We start from the raw sequence: 25,958 nt of genomic DNA, 5'->3' as shown, positions 1-25,958 counted from the left end.
TCCATCCATCCATTTGAAAGGCAGAGAAAGAGGGGGAGAGAGAGAGATCTTCCATCTGCTGGTTCACTCTCCAAATGGCCGCAATGGCTAGGTGTGGGCCAGGCTAAAGCCAGGAGCCTGAAACTCCATACCTCTCACACCTGAGTGGCAGAGTTCCAGGCACTTAGGTCATCTTCTGCATTCCCCAGTGCATTATCAGTGAACTGAATCGAAAGTTGAGAAGCTGGAACTTGAATTGATACTCACATGGGATGCCAGCATTATAGGTGGTAGCTTAACAGTGCAGGCCCCTCATGCTCCTTACTGAGCATAGAAACTCTAGGCCATGCTCATAAACATGGAAATGGATTTGGCTCCCATTTTGCTTCTGAAAACCAACTCCACTCATGTTAATGAGCGATCCTGTGACTTTAAGCAGGTGAATGGGGGATAGAACCACTATGTTTAGCAAAAACAAAAAGTTTTGTCACAGCACAAGCCTGCACCACTCATGACCTCCAGAGTGTCTGCCTTAGCTCTGAGCTTCTCTCCCTGTCTGTTGACAGCGGTGCTATGTCTGCACTGCTGTCCACATATGGCAGCAAACTTAACATATCCTGGCCGGCACTGTGGCTCAACAGGCTAATCCTCCGCCTAGCAGTGCCAGCACACCAGGTTCTGGTCCCGGTTGGGGCGCCAGATTCTGTCCCAGTTGCCCCTCTTCCAGGCCAGCTCTCTGCTGTGGCCCAGGAGTGCAGTGGAGGATGGCCCAGGTGCTTGGGCCCTGCACCCCATGGGAGACCAGGATAAGCACCTGGCTCCTGCCATCGGATCGGCGCGGTGCGCCGGCGCAGTGCGCCTACCGCGGCGGCCATTGGAGGGTGAACCAACGGCAAAAGGAAGACCTTTCTCTCTGTCTCTCTCTCTCACTGTCCACTCTGCCTGTCAAAAAACAAACAAACAAAAAAAAACAAAACAAAAAACAAACAAACAAACAAAAAACCATATCCTTTATTAATCTCCTAGACCTCACCTCTTAACACCAACTATCTCCACTTCACTGGGCCACAGTGGTAGTGAGAGGGGTAGATCTGATACAACTCAGTTGTGCTGCCAGTGAGCTTACCACAGACACATGGCTTTCTGATTTGACAACAGGACAAAAATACATGGTTATTGTGGACCTTAAAAGGAACTCTTAAAAAAAAAAAGGAACTCTTAATAATACAGTTTTCTAAATCAAGTGTCACTGTTATATTAATGTACATACCTTCTTTTTTTTAGATTTCTTTTATATATTTGAAAGACAGAGTTACAGAGAAAGAGAGGAAGAGACAGAGAGAGGCCTTCTTTCACAGGCTCACTCCCCAAATGGCCGCAACAGCTGGGGCTGGGCCAGGCCAAAGCAGGAACTTCCTCCAGGTCTCCCACGTGGGTACAGGAGCCCAAGAACTTGAGCCAACATCTTCTGCTTTCCCAGGCACATTAGCAGGGAGCTGGATTGGAAGTGGGCATCTGGGACTCCAACCCATACCCACATGGGATGCTGGCACTGCAGGCAGGGGCTTAACTGGCTACGCTACAAAGCCAGCCCCATGTACATACCCTCTTACCCAAGAAGCAGCATACACCAGGAAGCTCAGATCCTACTTACGTCACTTCTTGACTATGTGGCCTTGTATGTAAGATATTTAACTTCTGTGACCTTTGGATTCCTCAGTTTATAAAATGGGGATAGTAATATCTACTTGATAGAATTACTGGGTGGATTAACCACTATAATGTCATACACTTCTTGATACACCCCCAATGATCCTTTCACTGAGCAAAGGCTCAAAATGTTTGCTGCCAGGTTGATTTCATGGTCCATGTACACATGGCAATAAGACCATGGCCAGGCCTCTCACTAAGTCAGCTAACTTCAAAGTGTATGAGCTCCTCTCTCATCTGCACGTGTGTGGTCAACTTTTCCCTCACTTTCCACTTCACTAGCCTTCTTCCCCTATTTGCAACTGTTAGAAGTGCAGAGCCACAGAGTGCCTGGGCCTGATTTGTAGTTTCAGTGTCTCCCCCACTCTGAGGCATTCTGCAAGGCCATGGGATTAGCTACATCTTTCTGCTCATTCATTTCGCTGCTGATCTTAAGAGAGTGGCTACCTGCCCCGGCTTCACTCAAGACCTGTAATCCATTCCTGGCTGAGAGCCCTTCATCCCACCTTGCTGCCAAACTAATTTAGCTGTCAGTGTGTTTTCTCCTGGCAATATTGGCCCTAAATTTCACTGCTGTCTTGGCCATTCCCATAAAGCCAGGCTGAGAGAAAGGGATGAGGTAGGAAGTAAAGAACTGTGCTTTGATTTATCTTTTGGATTCTTCCCAGATGATAAATTTAGTTTCCAAATCCTGATGAATTTCTTTTGTCATTTTTTAAAGTAATAAATAGATTTTCTTTTCTCGGCTCGAAACAAGGCAGACAATGGGGGATTAGGCACCAGATTTAGCTTTCAACAGAGACTGCAGGTGTATGAACTCTTTGGAAAGATCAAGAAATAGAAGGAAACAGTGCAGATGGAGCCACATCTTAGAAGGAAGCAGGAATGTCTGACACACAGAAGGTACTCAAAAAAAAAGTTAATAGAATGAATGAATATATACATGAAGGAATAGGGCCATTTGGTTAATTATTCTTTCAGTGAACATCATTTGAGCCTAGATTAGGCTAAAATGAATCAACAAACTTTCTGTAAAGGACCAGATAGAAAGTATTTTATGCTCTTGAGCCATATGGTCTCTATTGCAACTACTCAGTTCTGTCATTGTAGTGTGAAAGCAGCCATGGATGATACATAAATGAATGAACATAACTGTGTTCCAGTAAAATTTGGTTTCATTGGAAGTTATGGCAATGGGCTGTAGTTTGCCAAGCCCTGGGGTAAGAAATCAGAAACACCAGGGTTCAAATCCCGGGTCATTCTTTAATTAGCTATGTGGAAGGCAAGCAACAGTATCTCTAAACACTCAACTTCCTCATCTACTTAAGAGGTATTAAAAATGGTAGTTATCTCAAAGTTGTGGTGAGGATTACATGAGACCGAGCATATGAAACAGCACAGTATAGGGCACACAGCATGTTCTGCTTTGTTAGTTATGATTTTGTTGTCTATATTCCCACACTGGAATGTAAGCTTCCTAAAACAGGGACCCCAGTTTGTTCCCTGCTGTATTAATAGACCCTGTGACAGTGTTGTCCCATAGAGTGAATATTAGACACGGATGGGTAGATGGATGAACTAAGGCACAAAATGTGTGCATCTAGAAGAATATTTTTAATAAGTTCAGAGAAATTTCATGTGTTTTTAAATTAGTTTAAATATTTATTTACTTATTTGAAAGGCAGAGAGAGATGTCTTCCATCTGCTGGGTCACTCCCTAAATGGCTGAAGTGGCCGGAACTGAGCTGATCCAAAGCCAGGAGCCTGGAGCTTCTTCCAGGTTTCCCACATCAGTGCATGAGCCCAAGGACTTGGGCCATCTTCTTCTGCTTTCCCAGGCACATTAGCAGAGAGCTGGATCAGAAGTGGAGTGCGGGGCCGGCACCATGATGCACTAGGTTAATCCTCCGCCTGCGGTGCCAGCATCCCATATGGGCGCCAGTTCTAGTCCCAGTTGCTCCTCTTCCAGTCCAGCTCTCTGCTGTGGCCTGGGAAGGCAGTGGAGGATGGCCCAAATGTTTGGGCCCCTGCATCCGCATGGGAGACCAGGAGGAAGCACCTGGCTCCTGGCTTCAGATCGGCGCAGTTCCGGCCGTTGCAGCCACTTGGGGAGTAAACCAACGGAAGGAAGACTTTTCTCTCTGTCTCTCTCTCTCTCTCACTGACTGTAACTCTTCCTGTCAAGTAAATAAATAAAACTTAAAAAAAGTGGAGTGGCCAGCTCTCAAACCAGCCACCCATATGAGATGCCAGCACTGCAGGAGGTGGCTTTACCCACTGCGTCACAGTGCCATCCCCTCATGCATTTTTTAAAGATTTATTTATTTGTTTGAGAGAGAGGAGAGAGAGAGCGAGAGAGATCATCTATCTGCTCTATCTGCTGATTCCTTCCCCAGATAATCACAAACGACCAGGGCTGGGCCAGATCAGAACCAGGAACCAAGAACCAGGAAGCATCCAGGTCTCCCCTGTGGGTGTCAGGGACTGAAGTACTTGAACCATCTCTGCTGTTTTCAGGCACATTAGCAGGCAGCTGGATCAGAAGCTGAGGCAGGACTTGATCCCAGATGTGCTGATAGCAAATGTGAACATCTAAAGCAGTGACTGAACCCACTGCTTCACCATGCCTGCCTTTAGAAGGATATTAAAGTCTATAAAACATGGTCTCTGACTCCTACGAGCTTACCACCTAGTATGGGTGAGGAAGACGTACTATACATATTTAAGGGAGAAAGGACAGTAGGAAAAAGAGCAAGTCACTGGCAGACAGTCAAGGGAAGGGAGGTGGGGCCAAAGGCTCTTTGGGAAAAACTGCAAGAGACTCCAGTACCTCCCAGAGTTCAGAATCTTTAACTCGGGAATTATCTCTATTCATTCCCTACCTTATGATATCAGAAAATACCACACCAAATCTAGTATTTAGAGAGATGTACATAATGCATTAAAGCTTGGAGCTTTCCTTGGCTTTCTTTCAGTCTGTCACTTATTTGATCCTGATTCACACTCCCATCAATTTAGGACAATACTAGCATTAAAACAAAAATGGGGGCAGCTATTGTGGCACAGTGGATTAAGCCAGTGCTTGGGACACCAGCCTCCGATAGCAGAATGTTGGTTTGAGTTCTAGCTACTCTGCTTCTGATCCAACTTCCGACTAATATGCCTTGGAGGCAGCAGATGATGGTCCAAGTACTTGGCTTCTTGCCACCCACGTAGGAGACCAGTATAGAGTTCCAGGCTCCTGGCTTTAGCCTGACTCAGCCCTGGCTATTGCAGGCATTTGGGGCGTAGAACCAACCAGTGCATGGAAGCTGTGTGTGTGTCTGTGTTTCAAATACATACATACATACATACATACATATTTTTTAGTGGAAGTGTTATAAAGTCTCTTGAAGACCAGAAGGAATAAGCAAAGTTAAAAAAAAATTTCTTCTGAAACAAGCTTGTCTTAAATCTAGTCTAAAGCTGATCTCTTCTTTGGTGTCAACTTAGTTTAGGACCACTTTCTTTCTCACCTCCTCACTAACTGAATAACCACACGGGTAGGAAGCACACTGGGCGCAGCATCAGGAGGCCTGGATTCTGGCTGCTGTGTCAACTCAGACAAGTCACTCTGAATTTCTGGTCCTCTGTTTGCTCAGTCACATGGCTCCAGCTCTAAGGTTCTGAGACTGGAAAACCCAACCAGCCTGCCCACTGGGGCAGCCCCAGCAGGCTGATCTTTTACCTGGCGATACATAATGACTCCAGTGACAGAGCCTCAGGCAACAACGTAGTCTTCCCAAGGCCTGTGTGTGCCAGGGAGACCATGCCGGGGTCTCCTGGGATTGGGTCTGAGGCCTCTGTGAGTCACGCAGAATATATTTGCATGCCCAGCAACACTGAGTCATTGCTTAGCTCCTTAAATGAGCACAACACAGAGTTTGTGGCAGAAAAGGGATGGAGAAGCCTAATGTTGCTATTCCCTCCAATCTGTTGGTGGATTCTTTGATGAGCTCATCTCTTTTTGCCCTCTAAAGTCTGTGGTTTGTTTCTTTAGAATGCTAACCTGCCCCTCCTTCCCATTGCTTAAGAATGCTCATGGCCTTACCATCGACCTCTCTTCTCACCAGGAGTCTAGAGGAATCCCACCCTCCCACCTTGTCTCCATTGCAGCTCGCTTGAAGCACTGCCATATGTCCATCAATAACGATGTGAAGACACTGGTTCTCAGTGTGAGGAGGAGCTTGTCCCCTTGGGTGGTTTGGGGAGCACATCATAATCTCTCTGGGGGCTTTTTCAAGCCACAGGAACATCCCCCACCCCCCCACACACAGATTCTGATATCTCCAGGGGGACATTCCCACCTGCAAATGGGGACTCAGTGCCCACAGCAGGGTTATCCCTTTGAGTTAGCTCTTTTGGCCCACTATGTACTGTCCCTAAATTGAGAACTCAGACAAGCAGAGAGGCAGGTCAGGAGTGATGCATGAATCCAGACCCTGAGAGTGATCCCTGAGGAAGGGGCAAAAGGTTTGCATCCACATCTTGCCAAAGCCTGTGGAAGGTAGGAGTTGGAACAGTGAGAGGCAGAGAAAATGCTTGCTCGCTGGCTCCCACACACCGTGTGGCATTTTGCTGTGGGAAGCAGAGTGACAACAAGCTTGATTTGGTAGATCCTTCTTAAATTATTCACTCTGTATGATGCCTTTTTTCCTCCCCTTTTTCTTGGTGAACATGGTGGGTGGAGGGGAAAGAGTTCTTACTTATTCCCAAACTGAAATATTCATCTTCCCATTGGTTTGAGGAAGACATTCGATCCTCATGTGATTTTGAACTTTCTTAGGACAGTGTTTCTTAAAATTTGATCCGTATACAAATCACCTGGAGATCTTACTAAAAGGTGTAGGTATAAGATGTACATAACACTCAGCATCTCCAATCAGCTCCCAACTGATGCTAATGCCCCTGATGTGTGGGCCACACAAGGCCTGAGAAAAGGTTGGATTGCCCTCTCATTGCTGTGTGTTAATTATTTGAATCTTTAAGTCAAAGGCTATCAGAGTCACATACTCCTCCCTAGCACCTCCTAGAACCTGCGCTGTCAGTAGCTGTATTTCTCTTGGGCATTTTTACATGATCAAATGTACACAGAATCCTCTGATTTATTCTTCAGTCTGAAAACAAAAGCATGGAAACCTCCAATGGTGCATACATGCTCCAATTTCTTTTTGGTTCAGACTGGCAAAATTTAAAGGAATTTTGCCGTATTTCCATTATTTCTCTAGCTATACTGTAGTTATCTATGGCTGTCTAACAAAGCACCCCCCCAACACACACACACACAACATAGCTTAAAATAACATGCATTATCTCAGAGTTTCTGTGCACCAGGAATTCAGGAGCAGCTTCGCTTTGTAGGTTTGGCTCAGGGTCAATCATGAGGTTGCAGTCAGGAGGCTGGCCAGGGTTGCAGTCATCTGAAGGTTTGACTGGGGCTGGAGGATCCACTTCCAAGGTGGTGCACTCTCTTGGCTGGTGGCAGAAAGTTTGAGTTCCTTGCTGGATGATGGCACCCAGGAGGCCTTGGTTCCTCACCCTTGAACCTTTGTGTAGGGCTGGGGAAGTGTCCTCAAGCAGAGAGTAATCACAGAGAGAGCAATGGGGAGAAGGAAGCTTCAAGGACTTCATGACCTTGTCTGGGAGCTAGTCGCTCAATTCTGCTGTACTCTGTTGTTGGAAGCCAGTCACGACGTCCAGCCCATACTCAGAGGGGATCAAGCCTTACAGCATGAAGTGCAGAATATCAGCCAACCTGTGGACATGCATTTGAATCACCACAGATGCTCCCTGGCCAAGAAGGCACCTTGGAAGTGACCCATTCAGGGGCTTGATGTGCTTCATAATCTGACAGCTCCCTTTTCCTCTTTTTAGGAGATCCCTGAGATCATGAACATCAGAGACCACAGTCCCTGTAAAGCCATTTCAGAATGAAAAGTCATCAGTTCCGTTGCACCCTCCTACATTCCATCTTGTGAAATTATAAGGCCGGAGCCGTGGCTCACTAGGCTAATCCTCCGCCTTGCGGCGCCGGCACACCGGGTTCTAGTCCCGGTCAGGGCGCCGGATTCTGTCCCGGTTGCCCCTCTTCCAGTCCAGCTCTCTGCTGTGGCCCAGGAGTGCAGTGGAGGATGGCCCAAGTGCTTGGGCCCTGCACCCCATGGGAGACCAGGAGAAGCACCTGGCTCCTGCCTTCGGATCAGTGTGGTACGCCGGCTGCAGCGCACCGGCCGCGGCAGCCATTGGAGGGTGAACCAATGGCAAAGGAAGACCTCTCTCTCTCTCTCTCTCTCTCACTGTCCACTCTGCCTGTCAAAAATAAAAAATAATAAAAAAAACAGAAATTATATAAAGCATTTACAGAGCAAGGAAGGTCATAGAAATAGTGACTAAGAGCCAGGTTCTGGAGTCTGAGAGTCCTAAATGTGGTTCCTGGCTCAGCCCCTTAGTTGCGTGTCCATGAGAAGCCACTAAAGCCTTGGCTTCTTCATCTGGAAAGGGGAGATAACAATAGCACCTGTCTCAACATGTCTATGGGAATTAGGTACGATGGTGTGCATACAAAGGGGAACACTTAGCCTGGCAGGCAGCACGTGTTATACGTGTCTTCACTTCCAGCCTCATCTGAGGTGAGAGCTTTCTGTATTTGAAGAGACACTGGCCGCATTTTTGTGCTCCTTCACCAGTGCCTCTTCTTACACTTTATTCAAACGTGGAGAGGCCCGGTTGACCTCTGCGGGCTGTTTCCACATATGGACAGGTTCTCCTAACAAACAGAAGCTGAACCCCTCCCTGGCCTGGTTCCTGCACCCACCCTTCACCCTGCTTCTCAGGGAGGAACGCCAGCCAGAGCCCAAGGTGGAAAGGTGCCCACTCGCTCACCTCTGAGGGCGTTGTTTTCTTTCCTGGCATCGCAGTGGCTGGACTGGCTCCTTCCGAAGCCAAGCACTGAGGCGACCATGCTCTGCCATGAAGTGCCATTTCTATTTTGAGCTACAGAAGAGAACTGACAGGTTGTTTTGAATTGAGCCTCAAACCAGTGCAAGTTGAAGTACTAGAAAGAGTCTCCAGGGAATTGGAAAATGTATTTGTTTGATGGTATGTTTTGAGATTTTTTTAAAGTGGTGAAAATGTCCTGACAAAGATTTTGAGAGATGTGTATTATATATTTATGTCTTTAAAGCAATAAAAAAAATCCTTTATAGTTTGTTCTGTTTTCTCTCCAGGTATTTAGTCTTCCTACAGATCAAAAGAGATCTCTACCATGGCCGCCTCCTCTGTAAAACGTCGGATGCTGCCTTGTTAGCGGCTTATATCCTTCAAGGTAATGACTTTTGACAGGATAAATTTGCTTTGCATGCTCAGTACTGATTACATTATTTCAGTTACCACAGATGACTACTTCTTGGATCTAAATAGTGTCTAACCTGAAGCAGAACCCATGTTAGAGGATTTCGCCTGGACTCTCTAGCTCAGAACTTACTGCACACCCAATCCTAACCTGTGCTGAAGGTCTCACACCAGCCCTTGGAATAACTCTGATCCTCCGTGGAGGATTTGCCCCGCACCTTGGTTGACAAAATTACTGAGACTCTAGGGAATTGTCTGAATCCGTTTTTTCCTGTCCTTTTACACACATCTTTAAGATGTGAGGCATCTTGGACTCCTGGTGTCTCTTTCAGAGCTCTTCCAGTGGAGTGCTCAAAGTTGAAAGTGTTTCCAGGTAACAAGCACGTTCCTTAGCGTGCTGATAAGTAAGAGCTGAGTCTTACCCAGTTGATGCCCAGACTGACTTTTTTTTTTTTTTTTTTTTTGCGAAACAATGGGAGAGAGAGGAGCTCTTCACATATGTCCCCTTCTTTCATGAAATGAAAAGGACACTCAAGTGCCACTACCTAGATTTTGTTTGGTCCTTAGGCCTGAAATTGTTATTGCCACCAGATCATTTGGACCATAGTGCTAGCATCATGAAGTTTCCATCAAAGAATCTGAACTCTTAATTGGAAATCTGTGAACTCCCAGAAGCAACTCTGTGAAGAGAAATTGTAAAGTGCTTGCCAATAAGAAATGAGAGTCTTTGTGGCAAGAGAAATATCACAGCTATGATAAGAATGTGAAAGTCAGGGTGGGCACTGTGGCGTAGCGATTAAAGCCACTACCTGCAGTGCCGGCATCTCATACAGGCACTGGTTCAAGTCCTGGCTGCTCCACTTCTGATCCAGTTCTCTGCTGTGGCCTGGGAAAGCAGCAGTCCTTGGGCCCCTGCACCAGCATGGGAAAACCCAGAGGAAGCTCCTGGTTCCTGGCTCCTGGCTTCCGATCAGTCCAGCTCTGGTCATTGTGGCCATTTGGGGCGTGAACCAACAGATGGAAGATCTCTGCCTCTGCCTCTGCCTCTCTGTAACTCTGCCTTTCAATTAAATATTAAATAAATCTTTAAAAAGAAGCTATATCAGCAGCACTGACTTTAAAAGAAAAAAAAATGTAAACATCATAGGCAGGCATTGTAGCTTAGCAGGGTAAGCTGCGGCATGGGACATACACCTTCATTTCATATCAGAGTGCCTGGTTCTAGTCTCAGCTTTTCTACACTTCTGACCCAGCTTCCTGCTAATACACTTGGAAGGCGGTACCACCCATATGGGAGACCCAAAACAGGCTCTGGGCTTCAGCCTAGCCTAGCCTCAGCTATTGTAGGCGTCTACAGTAGATGAGGAGTGAAACAGTAGATGTAAGATCTCCCTCTGTCTCTCTTTCAAATAATTTTTTGTTTTTAAATTTTTTTTTTTTTGACAGAGTGGATAGTGAGAGAGAGAGACAGAGAGAAAGGTCTTCCTTTGCTGTTGGTTCACCCTCCAATGGCCGCTGCGGCTGGTTCATCGCGCTGATCCGAAGCCAGGAGCCAGGTGCTTCTCCTGGTCTCCCATGCGGGTGCAGGGCCCAAGGACTTGGGCCATCCTCCACTGCCTTCCCGGGCCATAGCAGAGAGCTGGCCTGGAAGAGGGGCAACCGGGATAGAATACAGCACCCTAACCGGGACTAGAACCTGGTGTGCCAGCGCCACAAGGTGGAGGATTAGCCTGTTAAGCTATGGCGCCGGCCCTCTCTTTCAAATAATTTTTTAAATGATTTATTTATTTATTTAAAAGGCAGAGTTAAGAGAGGGATAAACAGATCTTCCATCCACTGGTTCATTTCCCAAATGGCTGCAATAGCCATGGCTGGGCAAGGCCAAAGCCAGGAGCTTCTTCCAAGTCTCCCACATGGGTGTAGGAACCCAAGCACCTGGCCCATTTTCTGCTGCCTTTCCCAGGCCATTAGCAGGAAGCTGGATTGAAAGTGGAGCATCCAGGATTCAAATTGGTGCCCACATGAGATGCCAGCATTGCAGGCAACAACTTAACCCACTATACCACTATGCGAGACCCTAAATAATCTTTTTTTAAGAACAGACTGTGAAAGCCCATTGCCACTTTGACCTCTGAGACTCCTATTTTAAAAATCACTTAGATGGGAAGTCTAACAGGTGCTTGCTAATTTTAAGGTACCCCGAGATACCCCTTTCACTTCTTTTATTCAAGAGGCAGAGAGATGGAAGCAGACATAAACTGACAGACAGAGCTGCTATTCACTGATTCACTCCCCAGATGCCTGCAATGGTCACCGCACCAAAGCCAGGAGCCAGGAACTCAAACCAGGCCTCCCCACATGAGTGGCATAGACCCAACTAGTTAAGCCGTCACCTGTCGCCTGCTGCTTCCCAGAGGGTGCATTTTCAGGAAGCTGCAATCAGGCTCCCCATGTGGGATGCATGGGGCCCAGTGTCTTTAACTGTTAGGCCAAATGTCCGCCCCACTGCTTTCATTTTTAAAGAGAGAGCCTGACCTAATACAACTGTAGTTTGAAATGTTAATCTTTCCTTTAAATTTAGCCTAACAATCTTATTTTGTTCATTTTCTGTTTTTCTTTAAAGATGTACTTGACGTCCAAGAATGATATTTTCTATTTGGCACTTTCTAAATAAAATCAAAATAAGTGGCTCCAAAACTCAAATGAGCCCTGACTTCAGGCTCAGGGTTTCTGCCAAGCAATAGAAATTCCCAAATAATGTGGAAAGCACAGTGAGCAGGTTCACAGTGAAGAAGCACAAGGCATGGGTACAACATGCCACCAGAGGAGGGCCCGTTTTCCTCCTCTCTAAACGTCTCACCTGCAATGGTTGTGGCTGTCATCAGGGAAGCAAAGAGGGCAACCACCAGGCAGCTGGGATCTCCTCCTTCCCCTGGTCATTCCCAGCGAGTCCCCATGGAGCACCTCACATGGAGAAAGTAGGATTCCCACCTGGAAACAGACCAGGAGCACCTTGGGCCACTGTTGTCCCGGAGGTCACTTGTCTGAGATCTCAGCAGCTGTAGGTAGAGATGAGCTCTTCTGCAGATGGCTGGAGGAGAGCCCTGTGTCCGCAGGGAGCTGAGAAATCCGCCTAAGGACTCGGTGCTCCTGAGCTCAGTGACGCCTTCTGGTTACAGCCGTTCTTCCCCTGCACCAGGGCGTCCCTCCATGAATACCCAGGGGGGGAATCTGACTTGCACCAAGGGGTGAGTTCAGCACTTGGATCATGGCTCATCCATCAGTTCGCTGTGTCACTGCTAAAATCCTCCACATGAGATTTAGACTTCAGATCTGGCTCAGGTTCTAGATGCTCTGTCTTCCTGATCAACCTCACCATTTCCTGTGCTGCCACCAAGGCCTTTGTTCCCAGGTCCTCTTCTCAGGGCTAGATGGATGAGGACCGTGGTGCAGGTTTCTCTCCCACTGCAAGTTTGCTTGTGGTGACCTTAGCATGGGGTCAGCCCTACTGAGGGGCCTGTCCCTAACCCAGCCCGCAGCTGTGTTCAGAACCCCGTGTTCTTTGTAAATCTGAAGTGTGCCTTGGCTTTTACCGTGTGTGTGAATCTCTTGTTGCTTTGTGGATAATGTTTTACGCACCTCCACCATGATGAGTTACACATCTTCTGCCTTTCTTTTAAAAGCGGAAATTGGAGATTACGACCCAGGGAAACACCCTGAAGGCTACAGCTCCAAGTTCCAGTTTTTCCCTAAACACTCAGAAAAGCTGGAAAGGAAAATTGCTGAGATTCACAAGACAGAACTCAGGTGAGTGACACATAGTTCAGGTGCAGGCCCTGGGGCTCCCCCACAGGCCCTGTGCTGTGCCCTCTGCTCCCCTGGAGCATCTAGGGGGGCTCCCCCATCTCCATGGCCCTGTGATGCCCCACTCCCAGTGATCCACTGACAGCACAGCCCAGGCCCTGTGGAATTAGAGGGAGTCCCATGGGGATGAGTCTCTGAAAGGGTGCTGCAGTAAGATAAATGAAGACACAAAGGGGGAGGAGACAGACTTGGAAAAAGGAAATGGAAAACATCAAAGAAATAGCAGAAGAGAGGAAAAAAAAAAGTGGGGATGTGAAAAACAGGCAGACTCTGCCCTCAGCCTATGACAGGGTGACAGGTGGCTTCTGTCAGAAGACAGGCTGCACAGGGCTGTCCTGATTTCTGAGTGCCGTGGGGGGGCCCTGAGAGCACTTTGCTTCGGGGCCACTGCCTGACCCAGCCCAACATCTGCAGTCCCTGGCCCTGGGCCTCCTCTTCCTCAGCTCCTCTTGGCCTGTGGAGTTTGCTGAATGCCATAAAACTGTACTGATGCAGCCCTTTGCCTTAGAGATGTAAGGTTTTCTACAAAAACGGATTTGAAACAGCAACAGTAAGGGTGTCTGGGCTCTACTTTGTGGGCCACACTGGAGCAGAGTTCCCAAACTGAAAATCACAAAGGATAAGGGTATATACATTGCAGTGTTGTGAAATAAAATGTTTCATCATCGTTTTAACACTTTACAATTTTCTTTTTAACCTTTTTAAATGTTTGTATATCTATAATTTTGAGGAAAGATGTGCTGTGCATGGAAGGTTTGTGTTTTTTTTTTTTCTTAAATTTTACTTGAGTGACACACAGAGAAACAGAGCACTCGCTTTTGCCGGTTCACTCCCCAAATGCCTGCAATGGCCAGAGCTAGCCCAAGGCCAAAGACAAGAGCCCAGAACTCAGTGCAGGTCTCCCCTGAGCCCAAATACATGAGCTATCACCAGTGCCTCCCAGGGTCTACAATTACAGGAGGCTGCAGTCAGGGGCCAGGCATTGGACTCATATATTCCAATGTGTCTTACTAACTGCTAGGCCAAACGCCTGCTCTGGTGGAAGATATTACTAATGATAATCCTAAGTTTAAAGTAGTTCCTGTCCTTACCATGCCCTCCCTTCCCCCAGCACACACCAAAACCAAACAAACCTTTTCACCTTTGCACAAAAATCCTACCAACAGATGTTAGCCAGAGCCCCCTGGTCCTTGCAAAGAGACGCCCTCCCCGTCAGGTGTTACAGGATGCACACTCCTGCCCCTGCCCGAGGGATGGAGACACGTGTCAGAGGTGACATCTTGGATGTGTCTGCCCTCTCCCTGCACACGGGAGCCTTTGCAAGTTCAAAATCCCAGGACACTTCCCATTACTGTTAGGGAAATAATGACCCCTGGTGGTAAAGCTCGGGATAAACTCGGGCTTGTGTGGAACCTCCTGGTTCATTCCAAGAAGAGATCTGGGCTGTGCTGGAGCTGCCAGCATGTTTTAGATGTCAGAGTAGTAAGAACAGTGCTCTGGAAACCTGCTCTAAGCAGGACCCCCCCCCCGCCCAGGGAATGATACCCATTTTGAGAGCTCTGGAGGTTTGAGCAGACCCCAGGGGTGAATGCAGCCCACGGGGCCCATGCTCCTCCATGCACAGAATGGGTAGCTCCTTGGGAGGGGCAGTGGTGCTGTCGCCCCTCAAGTGCTGCCCTTTCCCTGCCACACAGCATTTTACAAAGACCTGCCCTGTGTCTCAGCTGTGCTGGGGGATGGGAGACGTTCAGCCTGGCCCTGAGAATGTTAAACTGTGTCTGGGTTTCCGTTCTCCAGCTCTAAGGTGAGCTCCAGAGGACACAGGCCCTGTGCTGCTGATAGGTTTCTCAGTGGGTAGCAGCAGAGGCCTGCCTGTCAGGGGGCTGACTGACCAACACCCCCCCCCCAAGAGGGACACCATGGGACTTCTGGCCCTCAGCCCCCCCTTGGGTTGCCTCACCTTCCTGCCTTGCCGCATTACTTGAGACAAACGACAGGTGTAGGAATGAGCAACTTCCACTCCTGTCCTCCAGTCCTCAGAGTTGTCGACCTCACAAACTGCCCAACTCCTCCGCACGCCGAGGCCACCCCTGCACCTGTAGGGAGCACCTGTGCTTTGCCTGGGTTTTGGACCCGTGGTGGAGCCTGATGGTGGCAGCGCCGCCAGTTTCTGCCTTGAGCTCGTCAGTCACCTGCTAAAGAGCCAGCTGGGAAGGCAGTGGTGCCAGAGGCCTCCTCTTCAGATGGCTGAGAGCTGGACTCCTTCCTTCCTTTTTCTCTTGCTTCCCTTTCATGGTCACCGCCCTTTGGGCAGCCAGAGTTGCTGTGGAATGTGGGGAGCTCAGCCCTGGCCCACCTGCTTCTCCCCCACATTCCTGTGCTCCTTCCGGTAAATAAAGAGGGGTGGATGTCACAGTAAGGCATCTGGGTCCCTTCTTTGTATTCAAGTCTAGACCACAGACAAGAAACCTGTGGCCACAACAGCCGGACTACAGATGGGCTTTGTTTGTTCCCTCGGGTGTTACACTGTAACAGAACACGCCATCAGTATCTGTGACTTTTGTTTAAAATAATCACAGGTTTTCACAGTTCTGGACCCTGTGTTCTCTCCTGACTATAATCTCAGAGCTAAGACACAATTGTATTTGCTAGATGGGGAGTGCACCCCCCAGTTTGCCACAGTCCCCACAACTCCCTGTTGTTCACTCAGCCCAGGTGTTTCTTTACGTAGCTTGCCTCATCCTGAAGACTTTTGAGCTTTTGACTCTAAACAAGAATCTCTAACGGTGTCCTGGAACCAAGCAGGGAGTACATCCCTGGGAAAAACTTGGGATGTGTCTCTCCTAGAGCACTTCTTAATAGAGGGTTTACCTCAGAGGAGCCTCTGGGGATACCTGAAATCATCTTTTTTTTTTTTTTTTAAGATTTTATTTATTTGAAAGGGTTACAGAGAAAGGTAGAGACAGAGAGAGAGGGCTCTTCATTTGGTTCACTCCCCAAATGGCCACAATAGCTGGAGATGAGCCGATCCAAAGCCAGGAGCAAGGAGCTTCCTCTTGGTCTCCCAGGTGGGTGCAGAGGCCCAAGGACTTGGAAGGGCTTGGACCATCCTCCACTGCTTTCCCAGGCATATTAGCAGGGAGCTGGATCGAAATTGGAGCAGCTAGGAATCAAACTGGCACCCATAGGGGATGCTGGCGTTGCAGGCCAGGGCTACAACCTGCTGTACCACAGCACCAGGTCCCACCTGAAATAACCTTACTGTCTTCATTCCAGTGGCCAATCACCAGCAACATCAGAGCTGAACTTCTTAAGAAAAGCGCAGACATTGGAGACATATGGAGTGGACCCTCACCCATGCAAGGTAAGGCTTGCGGGGAAACTGTGCTGACCCAGCCTCCTCTCCTGGCCCTGTCAGTGACAGCAGCGGAAATGTCACACTTGGAAAACTCTGGATTCCATGCCGCACACTCTTGCGGCGCCACCCCAGTGTCAGAGGGTCCCAGGCAGCGTCAGTCTAAGTAACACAACCAAAACCGGGCCCCGCCATGGCAGCAGTGGGTAATGTGGTGGAAATGAAGAGAGGAGGAAGATGGCACCCCCCCCTCCACAACCCATAATCTGGCTTCTCTCCAACAGCCGGTTTTATGGACCACAGTGGTGGAAGCCACTGCCTGGAGCTGCCTTGGAGTCACACTTAATTCCATTACGTGAAAAGCAGTGCAGGGCCGTGGAGCTGTAGCCCATGAAAACCTCTGTAATCACGCACGTAGGTCCCGCACTTCGCGGCCACGGCCCTCCCCCTGCAACTCCATCCCTGTTCCTTGGACCTGCCTGGTCTCTGCCTCTGTCTCCACAGTTCTGCCTCTGAGCGTTAGTGGGGAGGTTCCAGTACTGCCGCTTAAAGTGAACCTCGGGCCGGCGCCGTGGCTTAACAGGCTAATCCTCCACCTTGCAGCGCCGGCACACCGGGTTCTAGTCCCGGTTGGGGCACCGGATTCTATCCTGGTTGCCCCTCTTCCAGGCCAGCTCTCTGCTATGGCCCAGGAAGGCAGTGGAGCATGGCCCAAGTCCTTGGGCTCTGCACCCGCATGAGAGACCAGGAGAAGCACCTGGCTCCTGGCTTTGGATCAGTGCGATGCGCCAGCCGCAGCGGCCACTGGAGGGTGAACCAACGACAAAAAGGAAGACCTTTCTCTCTGTCTCTCTCTCTCACTATCCATTCTGCCTGTCAAAAAAAAAAAGAAAAAAGTGAACCTCGGACTGCTGTGAGAGAGACAGTATCAACTGGGAGCAGGATTCTTCCTGATAGGTCAAAGGACACTGTCCATATCACAGGAAGGTGAGAAGAAGAGTTTAATAACTCCCTACAACAAAGTGGCACAGCCTGGGGAGATGAAGCAGCAGAAATGTGCCGTCTCACAGAACTGGAGGCTGGAAGTCTGAGATGAAGCTGTGGCCAGGGTGGGTGCCTTCTGATCCGTGCCAGGCCCCTGTGCTCGCCTGGGGAAGGCATTTTCCTGAGACATCACGTTGGTGATGACCTGGTGACCTCATTTTAATTCAGTAGTCTCTGTGCAGATGCTGTCTGCAAACAGGTGACATTCCGAGGTACTGGAGCTTAGGACTTTAGCATGTGAATTTCTGAGGGGGTCGTGGTTCAAAGTAAAAACCAAGGAACCAGTGACTTGAGGACAGACTGTTCTTTCCTTTGGACACTTGGTGAGGTGATGGTGATTTTTTTTTTCTTGCCTTTGATTTAATATGAACTTTGAGAACATTCTGACACTCTTGGTTGTCGCTTCTACCCTCTAGCATGGCCCTGCAAAATAACCTCCGTGTTCTTGGGGCCAGTGCTGTGAGAAAACATCACGCCTGTTTCTAATAAAGAATTGACATAGGTATTCCGGTTTAGCAGAACTCTATGTAACTGCCCTCTGTAGTAGATGTAGTTTAAGCCCCTCCCTCTACCAGCTGTTGAGATGTGTCACCAGGGGACTGGGCAAGATGAGAGCTTTGGGGTTGGCTGGCCCTCGACTGGCCCTGCTCTCCTACTGGGACCTTTGAATCTTCTTTTTCCTTGTCACTATGAAAGTACCCAGTAGGTGCTCAATAACTGCACTCCCTGTACTTCTGACTCGCTGTAGGACCTTAAAATACAGAGCTGCCTACAGATAGATGCGGCCATCAGAAGAAGCTGGATCAGCTCTGCATTTGACCCCAAAGCTGCCTGGTCCCTTTGAGGTCATATGTGGTTACAACTGACCAGAAGTGGACACAGAGTGTCCACTGTTGCCCACAGGGGTCTGGGAGCTACAGACCAGTGGCAGCCAGCCTGGTACCCAGCCCCAATCCATGTGCACCCCACTCAGCCTTGTGTTGAGTGGGCTGCCCATCACAGGACACAGAAAGGCTGGAGAGGCTGCAGAGGGAAGTGGCATTCATACCAGGCCCTGTGCAAGACTCGATCCCAGACAGCCTATCACCCAACCCCGAGGAATCAACTCCTGGCAAGAGAAGGGTGGCAGGCTGATGTTTGTGGCACATGTTCCACAGCAGCCCCGTGGAGTCCTTGCACGTTACTTTCTCCTTTACTCCTCATACCAATACTGGAAGGTGGATATTATGTTATAGATAAGAAGGCTGGCATAATGGGAAGCTGAAGTTCCCATGGCCCTGAGTGGTAGAGCAAAGATTTGAACCCAAGTCACTTCCCATTGTTAGGGACCCTGGGGAGACCAGAAGTCCCAGGAGAGTCACCGTGCGGCGAAGGTGGGAGCAGTCATCTCATCAGGCTTCCTGAGCCGCATGGCCCAGGCTGACCCAGGGCCCTGCTGGAGTCCTGCTGCAGACCTCAGATGTGGTCCCTCAGCTCCTCTCGTTCAGCCCCGGTCATGACTTCCTCCACCCTCCCAAGCAAAGCGAACAGTGTGGGAGCCTTTACTCTTGTCATTAAGTAGAGTCACTTTGGTGATATGCTACCGAGCACTCTCCTTAATGCTGCTACAAGGAGAGCTGAAATAAGCTGGCGTACTCAGTGTAATAAATACCGATGATTTCTATTAACAGAGGCAATTACTGGGCCCAGGGAATCTGGGGCATGCAGCCCTAGGGAGGGCAGAAGAAGAGGAATCGTTTCGATAATTAAATGAGAGCAGAACAGTGCTTCGGCTGGGCTCTGTTTTCTTGGACTGATTAAGAAGCTGCTGCTCTTATTGCGTACACCAGTGGCTTCTTTCTGCCTAAAGTGGCCTTGTCTGCCCTGGGCCCAGGAAGAGGAACTCCTACAAACTCAGGCTGGGACAGCTAAAGGGCTGTATTAGCTCACTGGCTTGCAGCAATACCCATACCCTAAAGCTGCCCAGTCAGACAGCTGCTGGAGGGCAAGGTGGAGCAAACTGCTGGCACCCCACTGCTGCATCTGTTCCACAGCCCTAACCCCTCACCAGCCTCAGGATCCACCAGCCTGTTCCATTCAGGTGTGCTGAGCCTGGTTGTCCGTCCTGACTCTCCTGCAAGCCCAGACCATGGCACCTTGGGCCCTACTAACCAGGCTGCCCTGTTAAAGTTCCTGGAGCACTTAGACCAGTCCAGGCACCTAGCTGGTATCCGGCATTCTTATCATGAGTCTTGAAAGTGCGTTTACTGAGAATGTGCATGGACCAAGCACTTACATACATCATCTCGTTTATTCTTTATATCATCACTGTACCATCCTCATTTTATAATAAGAGTACTGAGCCCTTGAAGGTACAGATAAGGATAGATAACAGGGACATGAGAAGTCCCCTCTGAGTACGAACTAACATGCCCAACTGACATGGTGAGGACAGCCCTGAAACTTGGACCTAGAGTTGTCTGTCTCCATGCTATGCTTTTTCAGTTACCATTCATGGTCCCCCTCCTGGGGAGATGGCATCTATTTAGGATCCAAGCATGCCTCACTGCCAATTCTGATGAAGAGGCCACAGACCTAGGAGATTACTGGAATCATCATATAAAAATATAAGTTTACCAGTGTGTTCTGCTGTGTGTAGACTAGGAAAAAATTGATTTCAACAGGATCTAGGTAAGATCAACCACCAAAAATAAAATCGCACTATTTTTTCCTCTGTCCCTAAAAGAGGACCATTCCTTTCATTATGTAGCCACCTAACCTCCTCTCTGCATAAGAACTTCTTCCTCCATCTTGGCTGGTTGCTTCTGACTTGAGAACACTAGAACAAGAAAGATCAGAAGTGACTTTATTCGCTGATGAAGTGAAGAATTTGACCAAAGGCACTGAGGTGGCTCCATTTCCAAGGTGTCAGGGAGCAGCACCAAGCCTCTTGTGGTACATCACCTCTTCTTCCATTTCCATCCTAGTTTCTTGTGGCCAAGTTTAAGTTTATTGAAACTGGGTAGTTTTCTTAACTGACTAAAGGTTCCTAACCATGGGCGCTTTCAGAAATGGGCCTAGGTGTGTGTTATAGCACATGGAATCATCTTCTCTAAGACCCCTTAAAAATGGTAGAGGCTTCATCCACTAAGATTGAATTAGTTTGAGTCATGCCCCCAAGGAGGGGACAGGATGACCCTGAAAACCCAACCACTGAGTGCAGTGGTCCTGACTCATCCTACCCAAGATGTTTGTCCAAGTGGTAGCAGATAGGAGCCTGCTTGGCTTGTATCTCCAGGTGGAACCTGGAGCTTGGGCAAAGATGCCTAGATGTTCCTGCTTGGAAAAACCATCAATGCTCTGAGGCCCCAGAATCCTCCTCTGGGCAGGATGACGATCTCAGGGTGAACTCTTGGTGGTGCTGAATTGAGGCAGGTCCAGTTTGCTGGTGGGTTCCGCTGGAACATGTGAATAAATGCAGATCATCCTTCCCCAAGAACACAGCTGGCCATGCCCTGCAGTGAGGCATTCGGGCCATCTCCTTAAAATCAGATGGAATTATTCTCAAAGTTTTTATGATCCTCCTCATTTTATGAATGAGAAATCTGAGGTTTGAAGAATTCATAATGCAAATAAGTAGAGCTGGGGTGCTAAGCTGTGACTGACACTTTGTTTTTCTATTTATTTTATTTGAAAGGCAGAGTTATAGAGGAGAGAGGGAGGGAGGAAGAGAGAGAGGATCTTCCATCCACTAGTTCACTCCCCAGATGGCCCCAGTGGCCGGAGCTGAGCTGATTCCAAGCTAGGAGCCAGGAGCTTCTTCTGGGTCTCCCATGTGGGTGCAGGGGCCCAAGCACCTGGGCCATCTTCTGCTGTTTCCCCAGGTCATTGACAGGAAGCTAGATCGGAAATGAAGCAGCTGGGACTTGAACTGGCACCCATATGAGATGCCGGCTTTGCAGGCACATGCTTTACCCACTACGCCACAGTGCTGGCCCCCCAACTGACACTCTTTACACAAAGGTGAAAAAGCAGTATTTTGTTTGCTTCACAGCCAAGGAAGGGAACTGGCTTCTTTGCTCTCTGCTGTAGAGTGAGGCTGGCATCGGGCCATACCTGCAGGGAATCTGTCGGGTGGGAATTTTTATCCCACCTCCCAGACCTGTTAGTACCTCGGTCCTCCAAGTCCTGATTTCATGGAACCGGGGGTAGGGGGATGAGGGGATGAGACAGGGAGGTGGAAGAGCTGAGGAGCAGGTGAGTGCTGCCACTTCTCTCCTCCACCTCATTCCTTTCTATCTTTGTCAACTTGTTATTTTGCACACAAACCACAAGGGCAAGCTGGTAAGAATGACATGGGAGAGGCTGGGGAAGTTCCAGAGAAGGTGTCAGTGTGGCTCCCTGCTTGTATTTTCATGCCAGCAGGGATGTGAGATTTCTCACTGTCATTCCAAGTCCCGCCCCTCCCTGGTTGCTGAGGCTCCCGTGCCAGAAACAAGCAGACACCAACCCAGCCGCCCGCCACCCCTGCAGGCCCAAGTGCTGGATTCTTGCAGTGACCTTCACCTGCAGCTGTTACGTTTGAAGCAGCTTAGAGAATTGCTTTCTTCATGTGAGAGGCTGGATTGAGATTGCTCAGGGCACCAGTGTTACCTAGTGGAACGATGTGGCTCACTGAGGTCGAATCCAGTTCACTCCCTGCTGCAGGTGAGCAGTCTGGTCAGGAGGGGCTGCTGCCCACAGCTGCAACTCCTGCCTCCACGTGGAAGCCAGCACCAACCAGAAGAACCTGGGTGCCCCACCCACCTCATGGGAGGAGGTCTCTTTACCCTGGCCAGAGGGACCCTATCACTGGGATGCCTCCGAGAGCTCTGTGTCGTGGCTTCTGACCACTTCCCCACCACTCACTGCAGACCCATGGATCACTCAAATCCTCCTCCTCCGTGGTCTGCGAACAACGAGTGGTTTCTCCTTTCTAATTCTAACTGCCCACAACCTCCTTCCCTAACCAGCAAAAGCTTGAATCCATCAGCATCAAGCAAATAGTTAAATGTTATGTTCTGAAAAAGATTTATATAAGTTCAACAAACCTTGCTGACCAGTAGTAGCTGTGGTATTGATAACAGCATAGCTACTGGCATAACTGGCCATTCACTGGGTGCGACCTATGAGGTAGATGATATTTTCAACCCTAGTTTTATGATGAGGAGTCTGAAACATAGAGAAATTAATGGCCTGGCCATAGTCAGACAATGGGTGGCAGAGCCAGGCCCCATCCTGAATGGCCTGGCCCAGAGCCCACAGCCCTGTGCTTCTGATGAGGGTGCTCTTCCAGCTCTCACTGTCCACATGCAGTGGGAGAAGCAGGGGAAACCTTCCCCTGCCTGCCTCCCTCCTCCCTCCTCCCTCCTCCCTCCTCCCTCCTCCCTCCTCTGCTTCTCTCCCCACCGTTTCCAGCCATCCACTCTCTCCTGCAGGCCTGACCTCTGGGTTCCATCCCTCCAGCTGTTCCTTCTAGGCCTTTTCTCAGTCTCAGGGTATTGTAAGATGCCACCCTGTCATTTTTATTCTTAAGATTTATTTAATTATTTATTTGAAAGTCAGAGACAGATCTTTCATCTGCTGGTTCACTCCCCAAATGGCTACAATGGCCAGGGTTAGGCCAGGCCAAAGCTTTGTCCAGGTCTCCCAGGTGGGTGCAGGGGCCCAAGGACTTGGGCCATCTTCCACTGCTTTCCCAGACACGTTAGCAGGGAGCTGGATTAGAAGAGGAATAGGGCCAACACTGTAGTGCAGCAGGTTAAAGCCCCGGCCTGCAGCACTGGCATCCCATATAGGCGCTGGTTCGAGTCCCGGCTGCTCCACCTCCCATCCAGCTCCCTGCTAATGCACCAGGGAAAGCGACAGAGGATGGCCTAAGTGCTTGGGCCCATGCACCCACATAGGAGACCCAGGAGAGGCTCCTGGCTTCAGATCACCTCAGCTCCTGCCATTGAGGCCATTTGAGAAATGAACCAGCAGATGGTTCTCTCTCTCTCTCTCTCTCTCTCTCTCTCTCTCTCTCTGCCTCCCTCTGTAACTCTTTCAAATAAATAATAATAATAATAAAAAAGAGCAGCTGGGACTCAAACCGGTCCCCATATGGGATGCTGGCATTGCAGGCACTAGCTTTAACCTGTTCTACCACAGCACTGGCCCCCGCTCCTGTCATTTTTGTGCTCATTTATATTTCCCCCACTGCAGCCACATGGGCCACTCTAAGCCACCTCATTGTATACACCTCATCTGTTAGACATTTCCTGCCGGCCTGTTCAGCACCAGCACAGATGTATATGTGCATACATATGTGTATAGACATACAGATATAATGAGACCTCCACACTTGAATGCCTGACCTTCTAAACCTGTGGTGTCAGGACTTCCAACATGTGGATCCTGCCTGTGTGATGAAGGGAGGGTATCTTGGGGCCCACCCTCCAGCTGAGATAGGCTGCCTCGTCAAGGCATCCTCTTCCCAAATCTCTCCTGACCCAAATCTCTGCTCCATCTGCCGGGTCAGCTCTGGTGCCTCCTGGCAGGAACAGGACCTGGTGCTCAGAGGTTAATCCCCACCACGCAGCACTGCTGAGACAGGAGGAAACCTAGCTGCAGGGCTTCCCAGCGACTCCATGCCAGTTATTTTTAAACAGCTTTTGCTGTGCCCTTGGGTTAGTGACTTTGTGCCTGCAGCCAAGTGTTTGAATCACTACAGACACTGAGGAAAGGGCAATAATAACAATGCATTAATCAGAAATGTTTGCAAAACATATAGTTTATTCCCTGGGCCCAGATGCTGTCAATACAAACCTGACTCTAAGAGTCCATTTTTATTTTGTTTAATTAATTAATTGATTAATTTGGTGGAAAGGAATAGAGAAAGGGAGAAAGAGACAAAGAGTGCTCTCATCTGCTGGTTTATTCTCCAAAGTCCCACTGTGTCCCAGGGCCAGTCATTCCAAGTCCTGCCCCTCCCTGGTGGCTGAGGCTCACACGCTAGAAACAGAAGGTCTTTTTAACTGACTAGGATCATTCAGCATGGCCTCTTCTTTTCTGTTTTACTGATGTTTGTAATAAGGAAAAATAATTTTCTGAAGAGCAGATTAAATTTTCCCAAAAAACTTTATAGTCTTTTTGTTTGTTTGTTTTTCCCAAAAAACTTTTATTTAAGTAATATAAACTTCATGCATTTCATAAGCATAACTTTAGGAGCATAGTGATTCTTCCCACTGTTACCCACACTCCCACCCATCCTCCTTCTCCCTCTCCTATTCCCATTCTTAGTTTTCACTAAGATATATTTTCTCTTTTTTATATATATTTTTCAGTTGCCTTTAGTCCTTCCATTTATTTTTTAAATTTTTATTTATTTATTTGAGAGGTAGATTTACAGACACAGAGAGGGAGAGACAGAAAGGTCTTCCATCTGCTGGTTCACTCCCCAGGTGGCTGCAATGGCTGGAGGTGAACCAATCCAAAGCCAGAAGCCAGGAGCTTCTTCCTGGTCTCCCACACATGTGCAGGGGCCCAAACACATGGGCCATCTTCTTTTTGCTTTCCTAGGCTATAGCAGAGAGCTGGATCGGAAGTAGAGCATCTGGGACTACAACCAGTGCCCACATGGGATGCTGGCACTCAGGCAGAGATGTAGCCCACTGTGCCACAGTGCCAACCCCTCTTTTTTCAATTAACTTTATATACAAATGATTAACTCTGTGCTAAATAAAGAATTCAACAAATTGTATTTAAAAAAAAAAAAGCAAAAAAAAAAAAAAACTTGTTCCTCAGTAGTTGAAACAAGGGCTATTCAAAGTCATTGCATCTTAAAGTGTCAATTTCAATAGATTACCTTTTAGGTGTTCTGTTAGTTATCACAGATCAGGTATCACAGATAAGGTAATTGTCCTTTTGGACTGGCTTATTTCATTAAGTATAATGTTTTCCAGTCTCATCCATTTTGTTGCAAATGACAGGGTTTCATTTTTTTACTGCTGTGTAGTATTCCATGGTGTATATATCCCATAATTTCTTTATCCAGTTTTAAGCTCTTCAGTTGAGGGATATTTGGGTTGATTCCATATCTTAGTTGTTGTGAATTGAGCTGCAATAAACAAGGGGGTACAGATAACTCATTCATATGTTGATTTCATTTCCCTTGGGTAAATTCCAAGGAATGGGATCACTGATCTGTATTCGGTTTCTGAGATATCTCCATACTGTCTTCCACAGTGTCTGTACCAGTTTACATTCCCATCAACAATAGATTAGGGTGCCTTTTTTCCCATATCCTCACCAGCGTTGTTTGCTGATTTCTGTATGAAAGCCATTCTAATGGGGGTAAGGTGAAACCTCCTTGTGGTTTTTTTGTTTGTTTGTTTGTTTGTTTTGACAGGCAGAGTGGACAGTGAGAGAGAGAGAGAGAGACAGAGAGAAAGGTCTTCCTTTGCCATTGGTTCACCCTCCAATGGCCACCACGGTAGGCGCGCTGCGGCCGGCGCACCGCTCTGATCCAAAGGCAGGAGCCAGGTGCTTCTCCTGGTCTCCCATGGGGTGCAGGGCCCAAGCACTTGGGCCATCCTCCACTGCACTCCCAGGCCACAGC

General features: G+C 48.5%; 1 protein-coding gene across 4 annotated transcripts in view; it reads left to right on the top strand.

Moving 5' to 3' along the window:
• Positions 1-25,958, top strand: part of FRMD5 (FERM domain containing 5) — a 383,033-nt gene that overhangs the window by 338,231 nt on the left and 18,844 nt on the right. For all 4 annotated transcript variants that reach the window (XM_062205809.1, XM_062205811.1, XM_062205807.1 and 1 more), the window contains exons 5-7: positions 8,955-9,052; positions 12,762-12,885; positions 16,219-16,306. In XM_062205809.1, coding sequence (XP_062061793.1) covers positions 8,955-9,052; positions 12,762-12,885; positions 16,219-16,306 — 310 coding nt within the window. The remainder of the gene's footprint in view (positions 1-8,954; positions 9,053-12,761; positions 12,886-16,218; positions 16,307-25,958) is intronic.

Source organism: Lepus europaeus, chromosome 11, assembly GCF_033115175.1.
Source record: "Lepus europaeus isolate LE1 chromosome 11, mLepTim1.pri, whole genome shotgun sequence".
In the NCBI taxonomy this organism is placed as follows: domain Eukaryota; kingdom Metazoa; phylum Chordata; class Mammalia; order Lagomorpha; family Leporidae; genus Lepus; species Lepus europaeus.
Note: the sequence above shows the minus strand (reverse complement) of the source record. Positions and strands in the feature narration are given on the sequence as shown.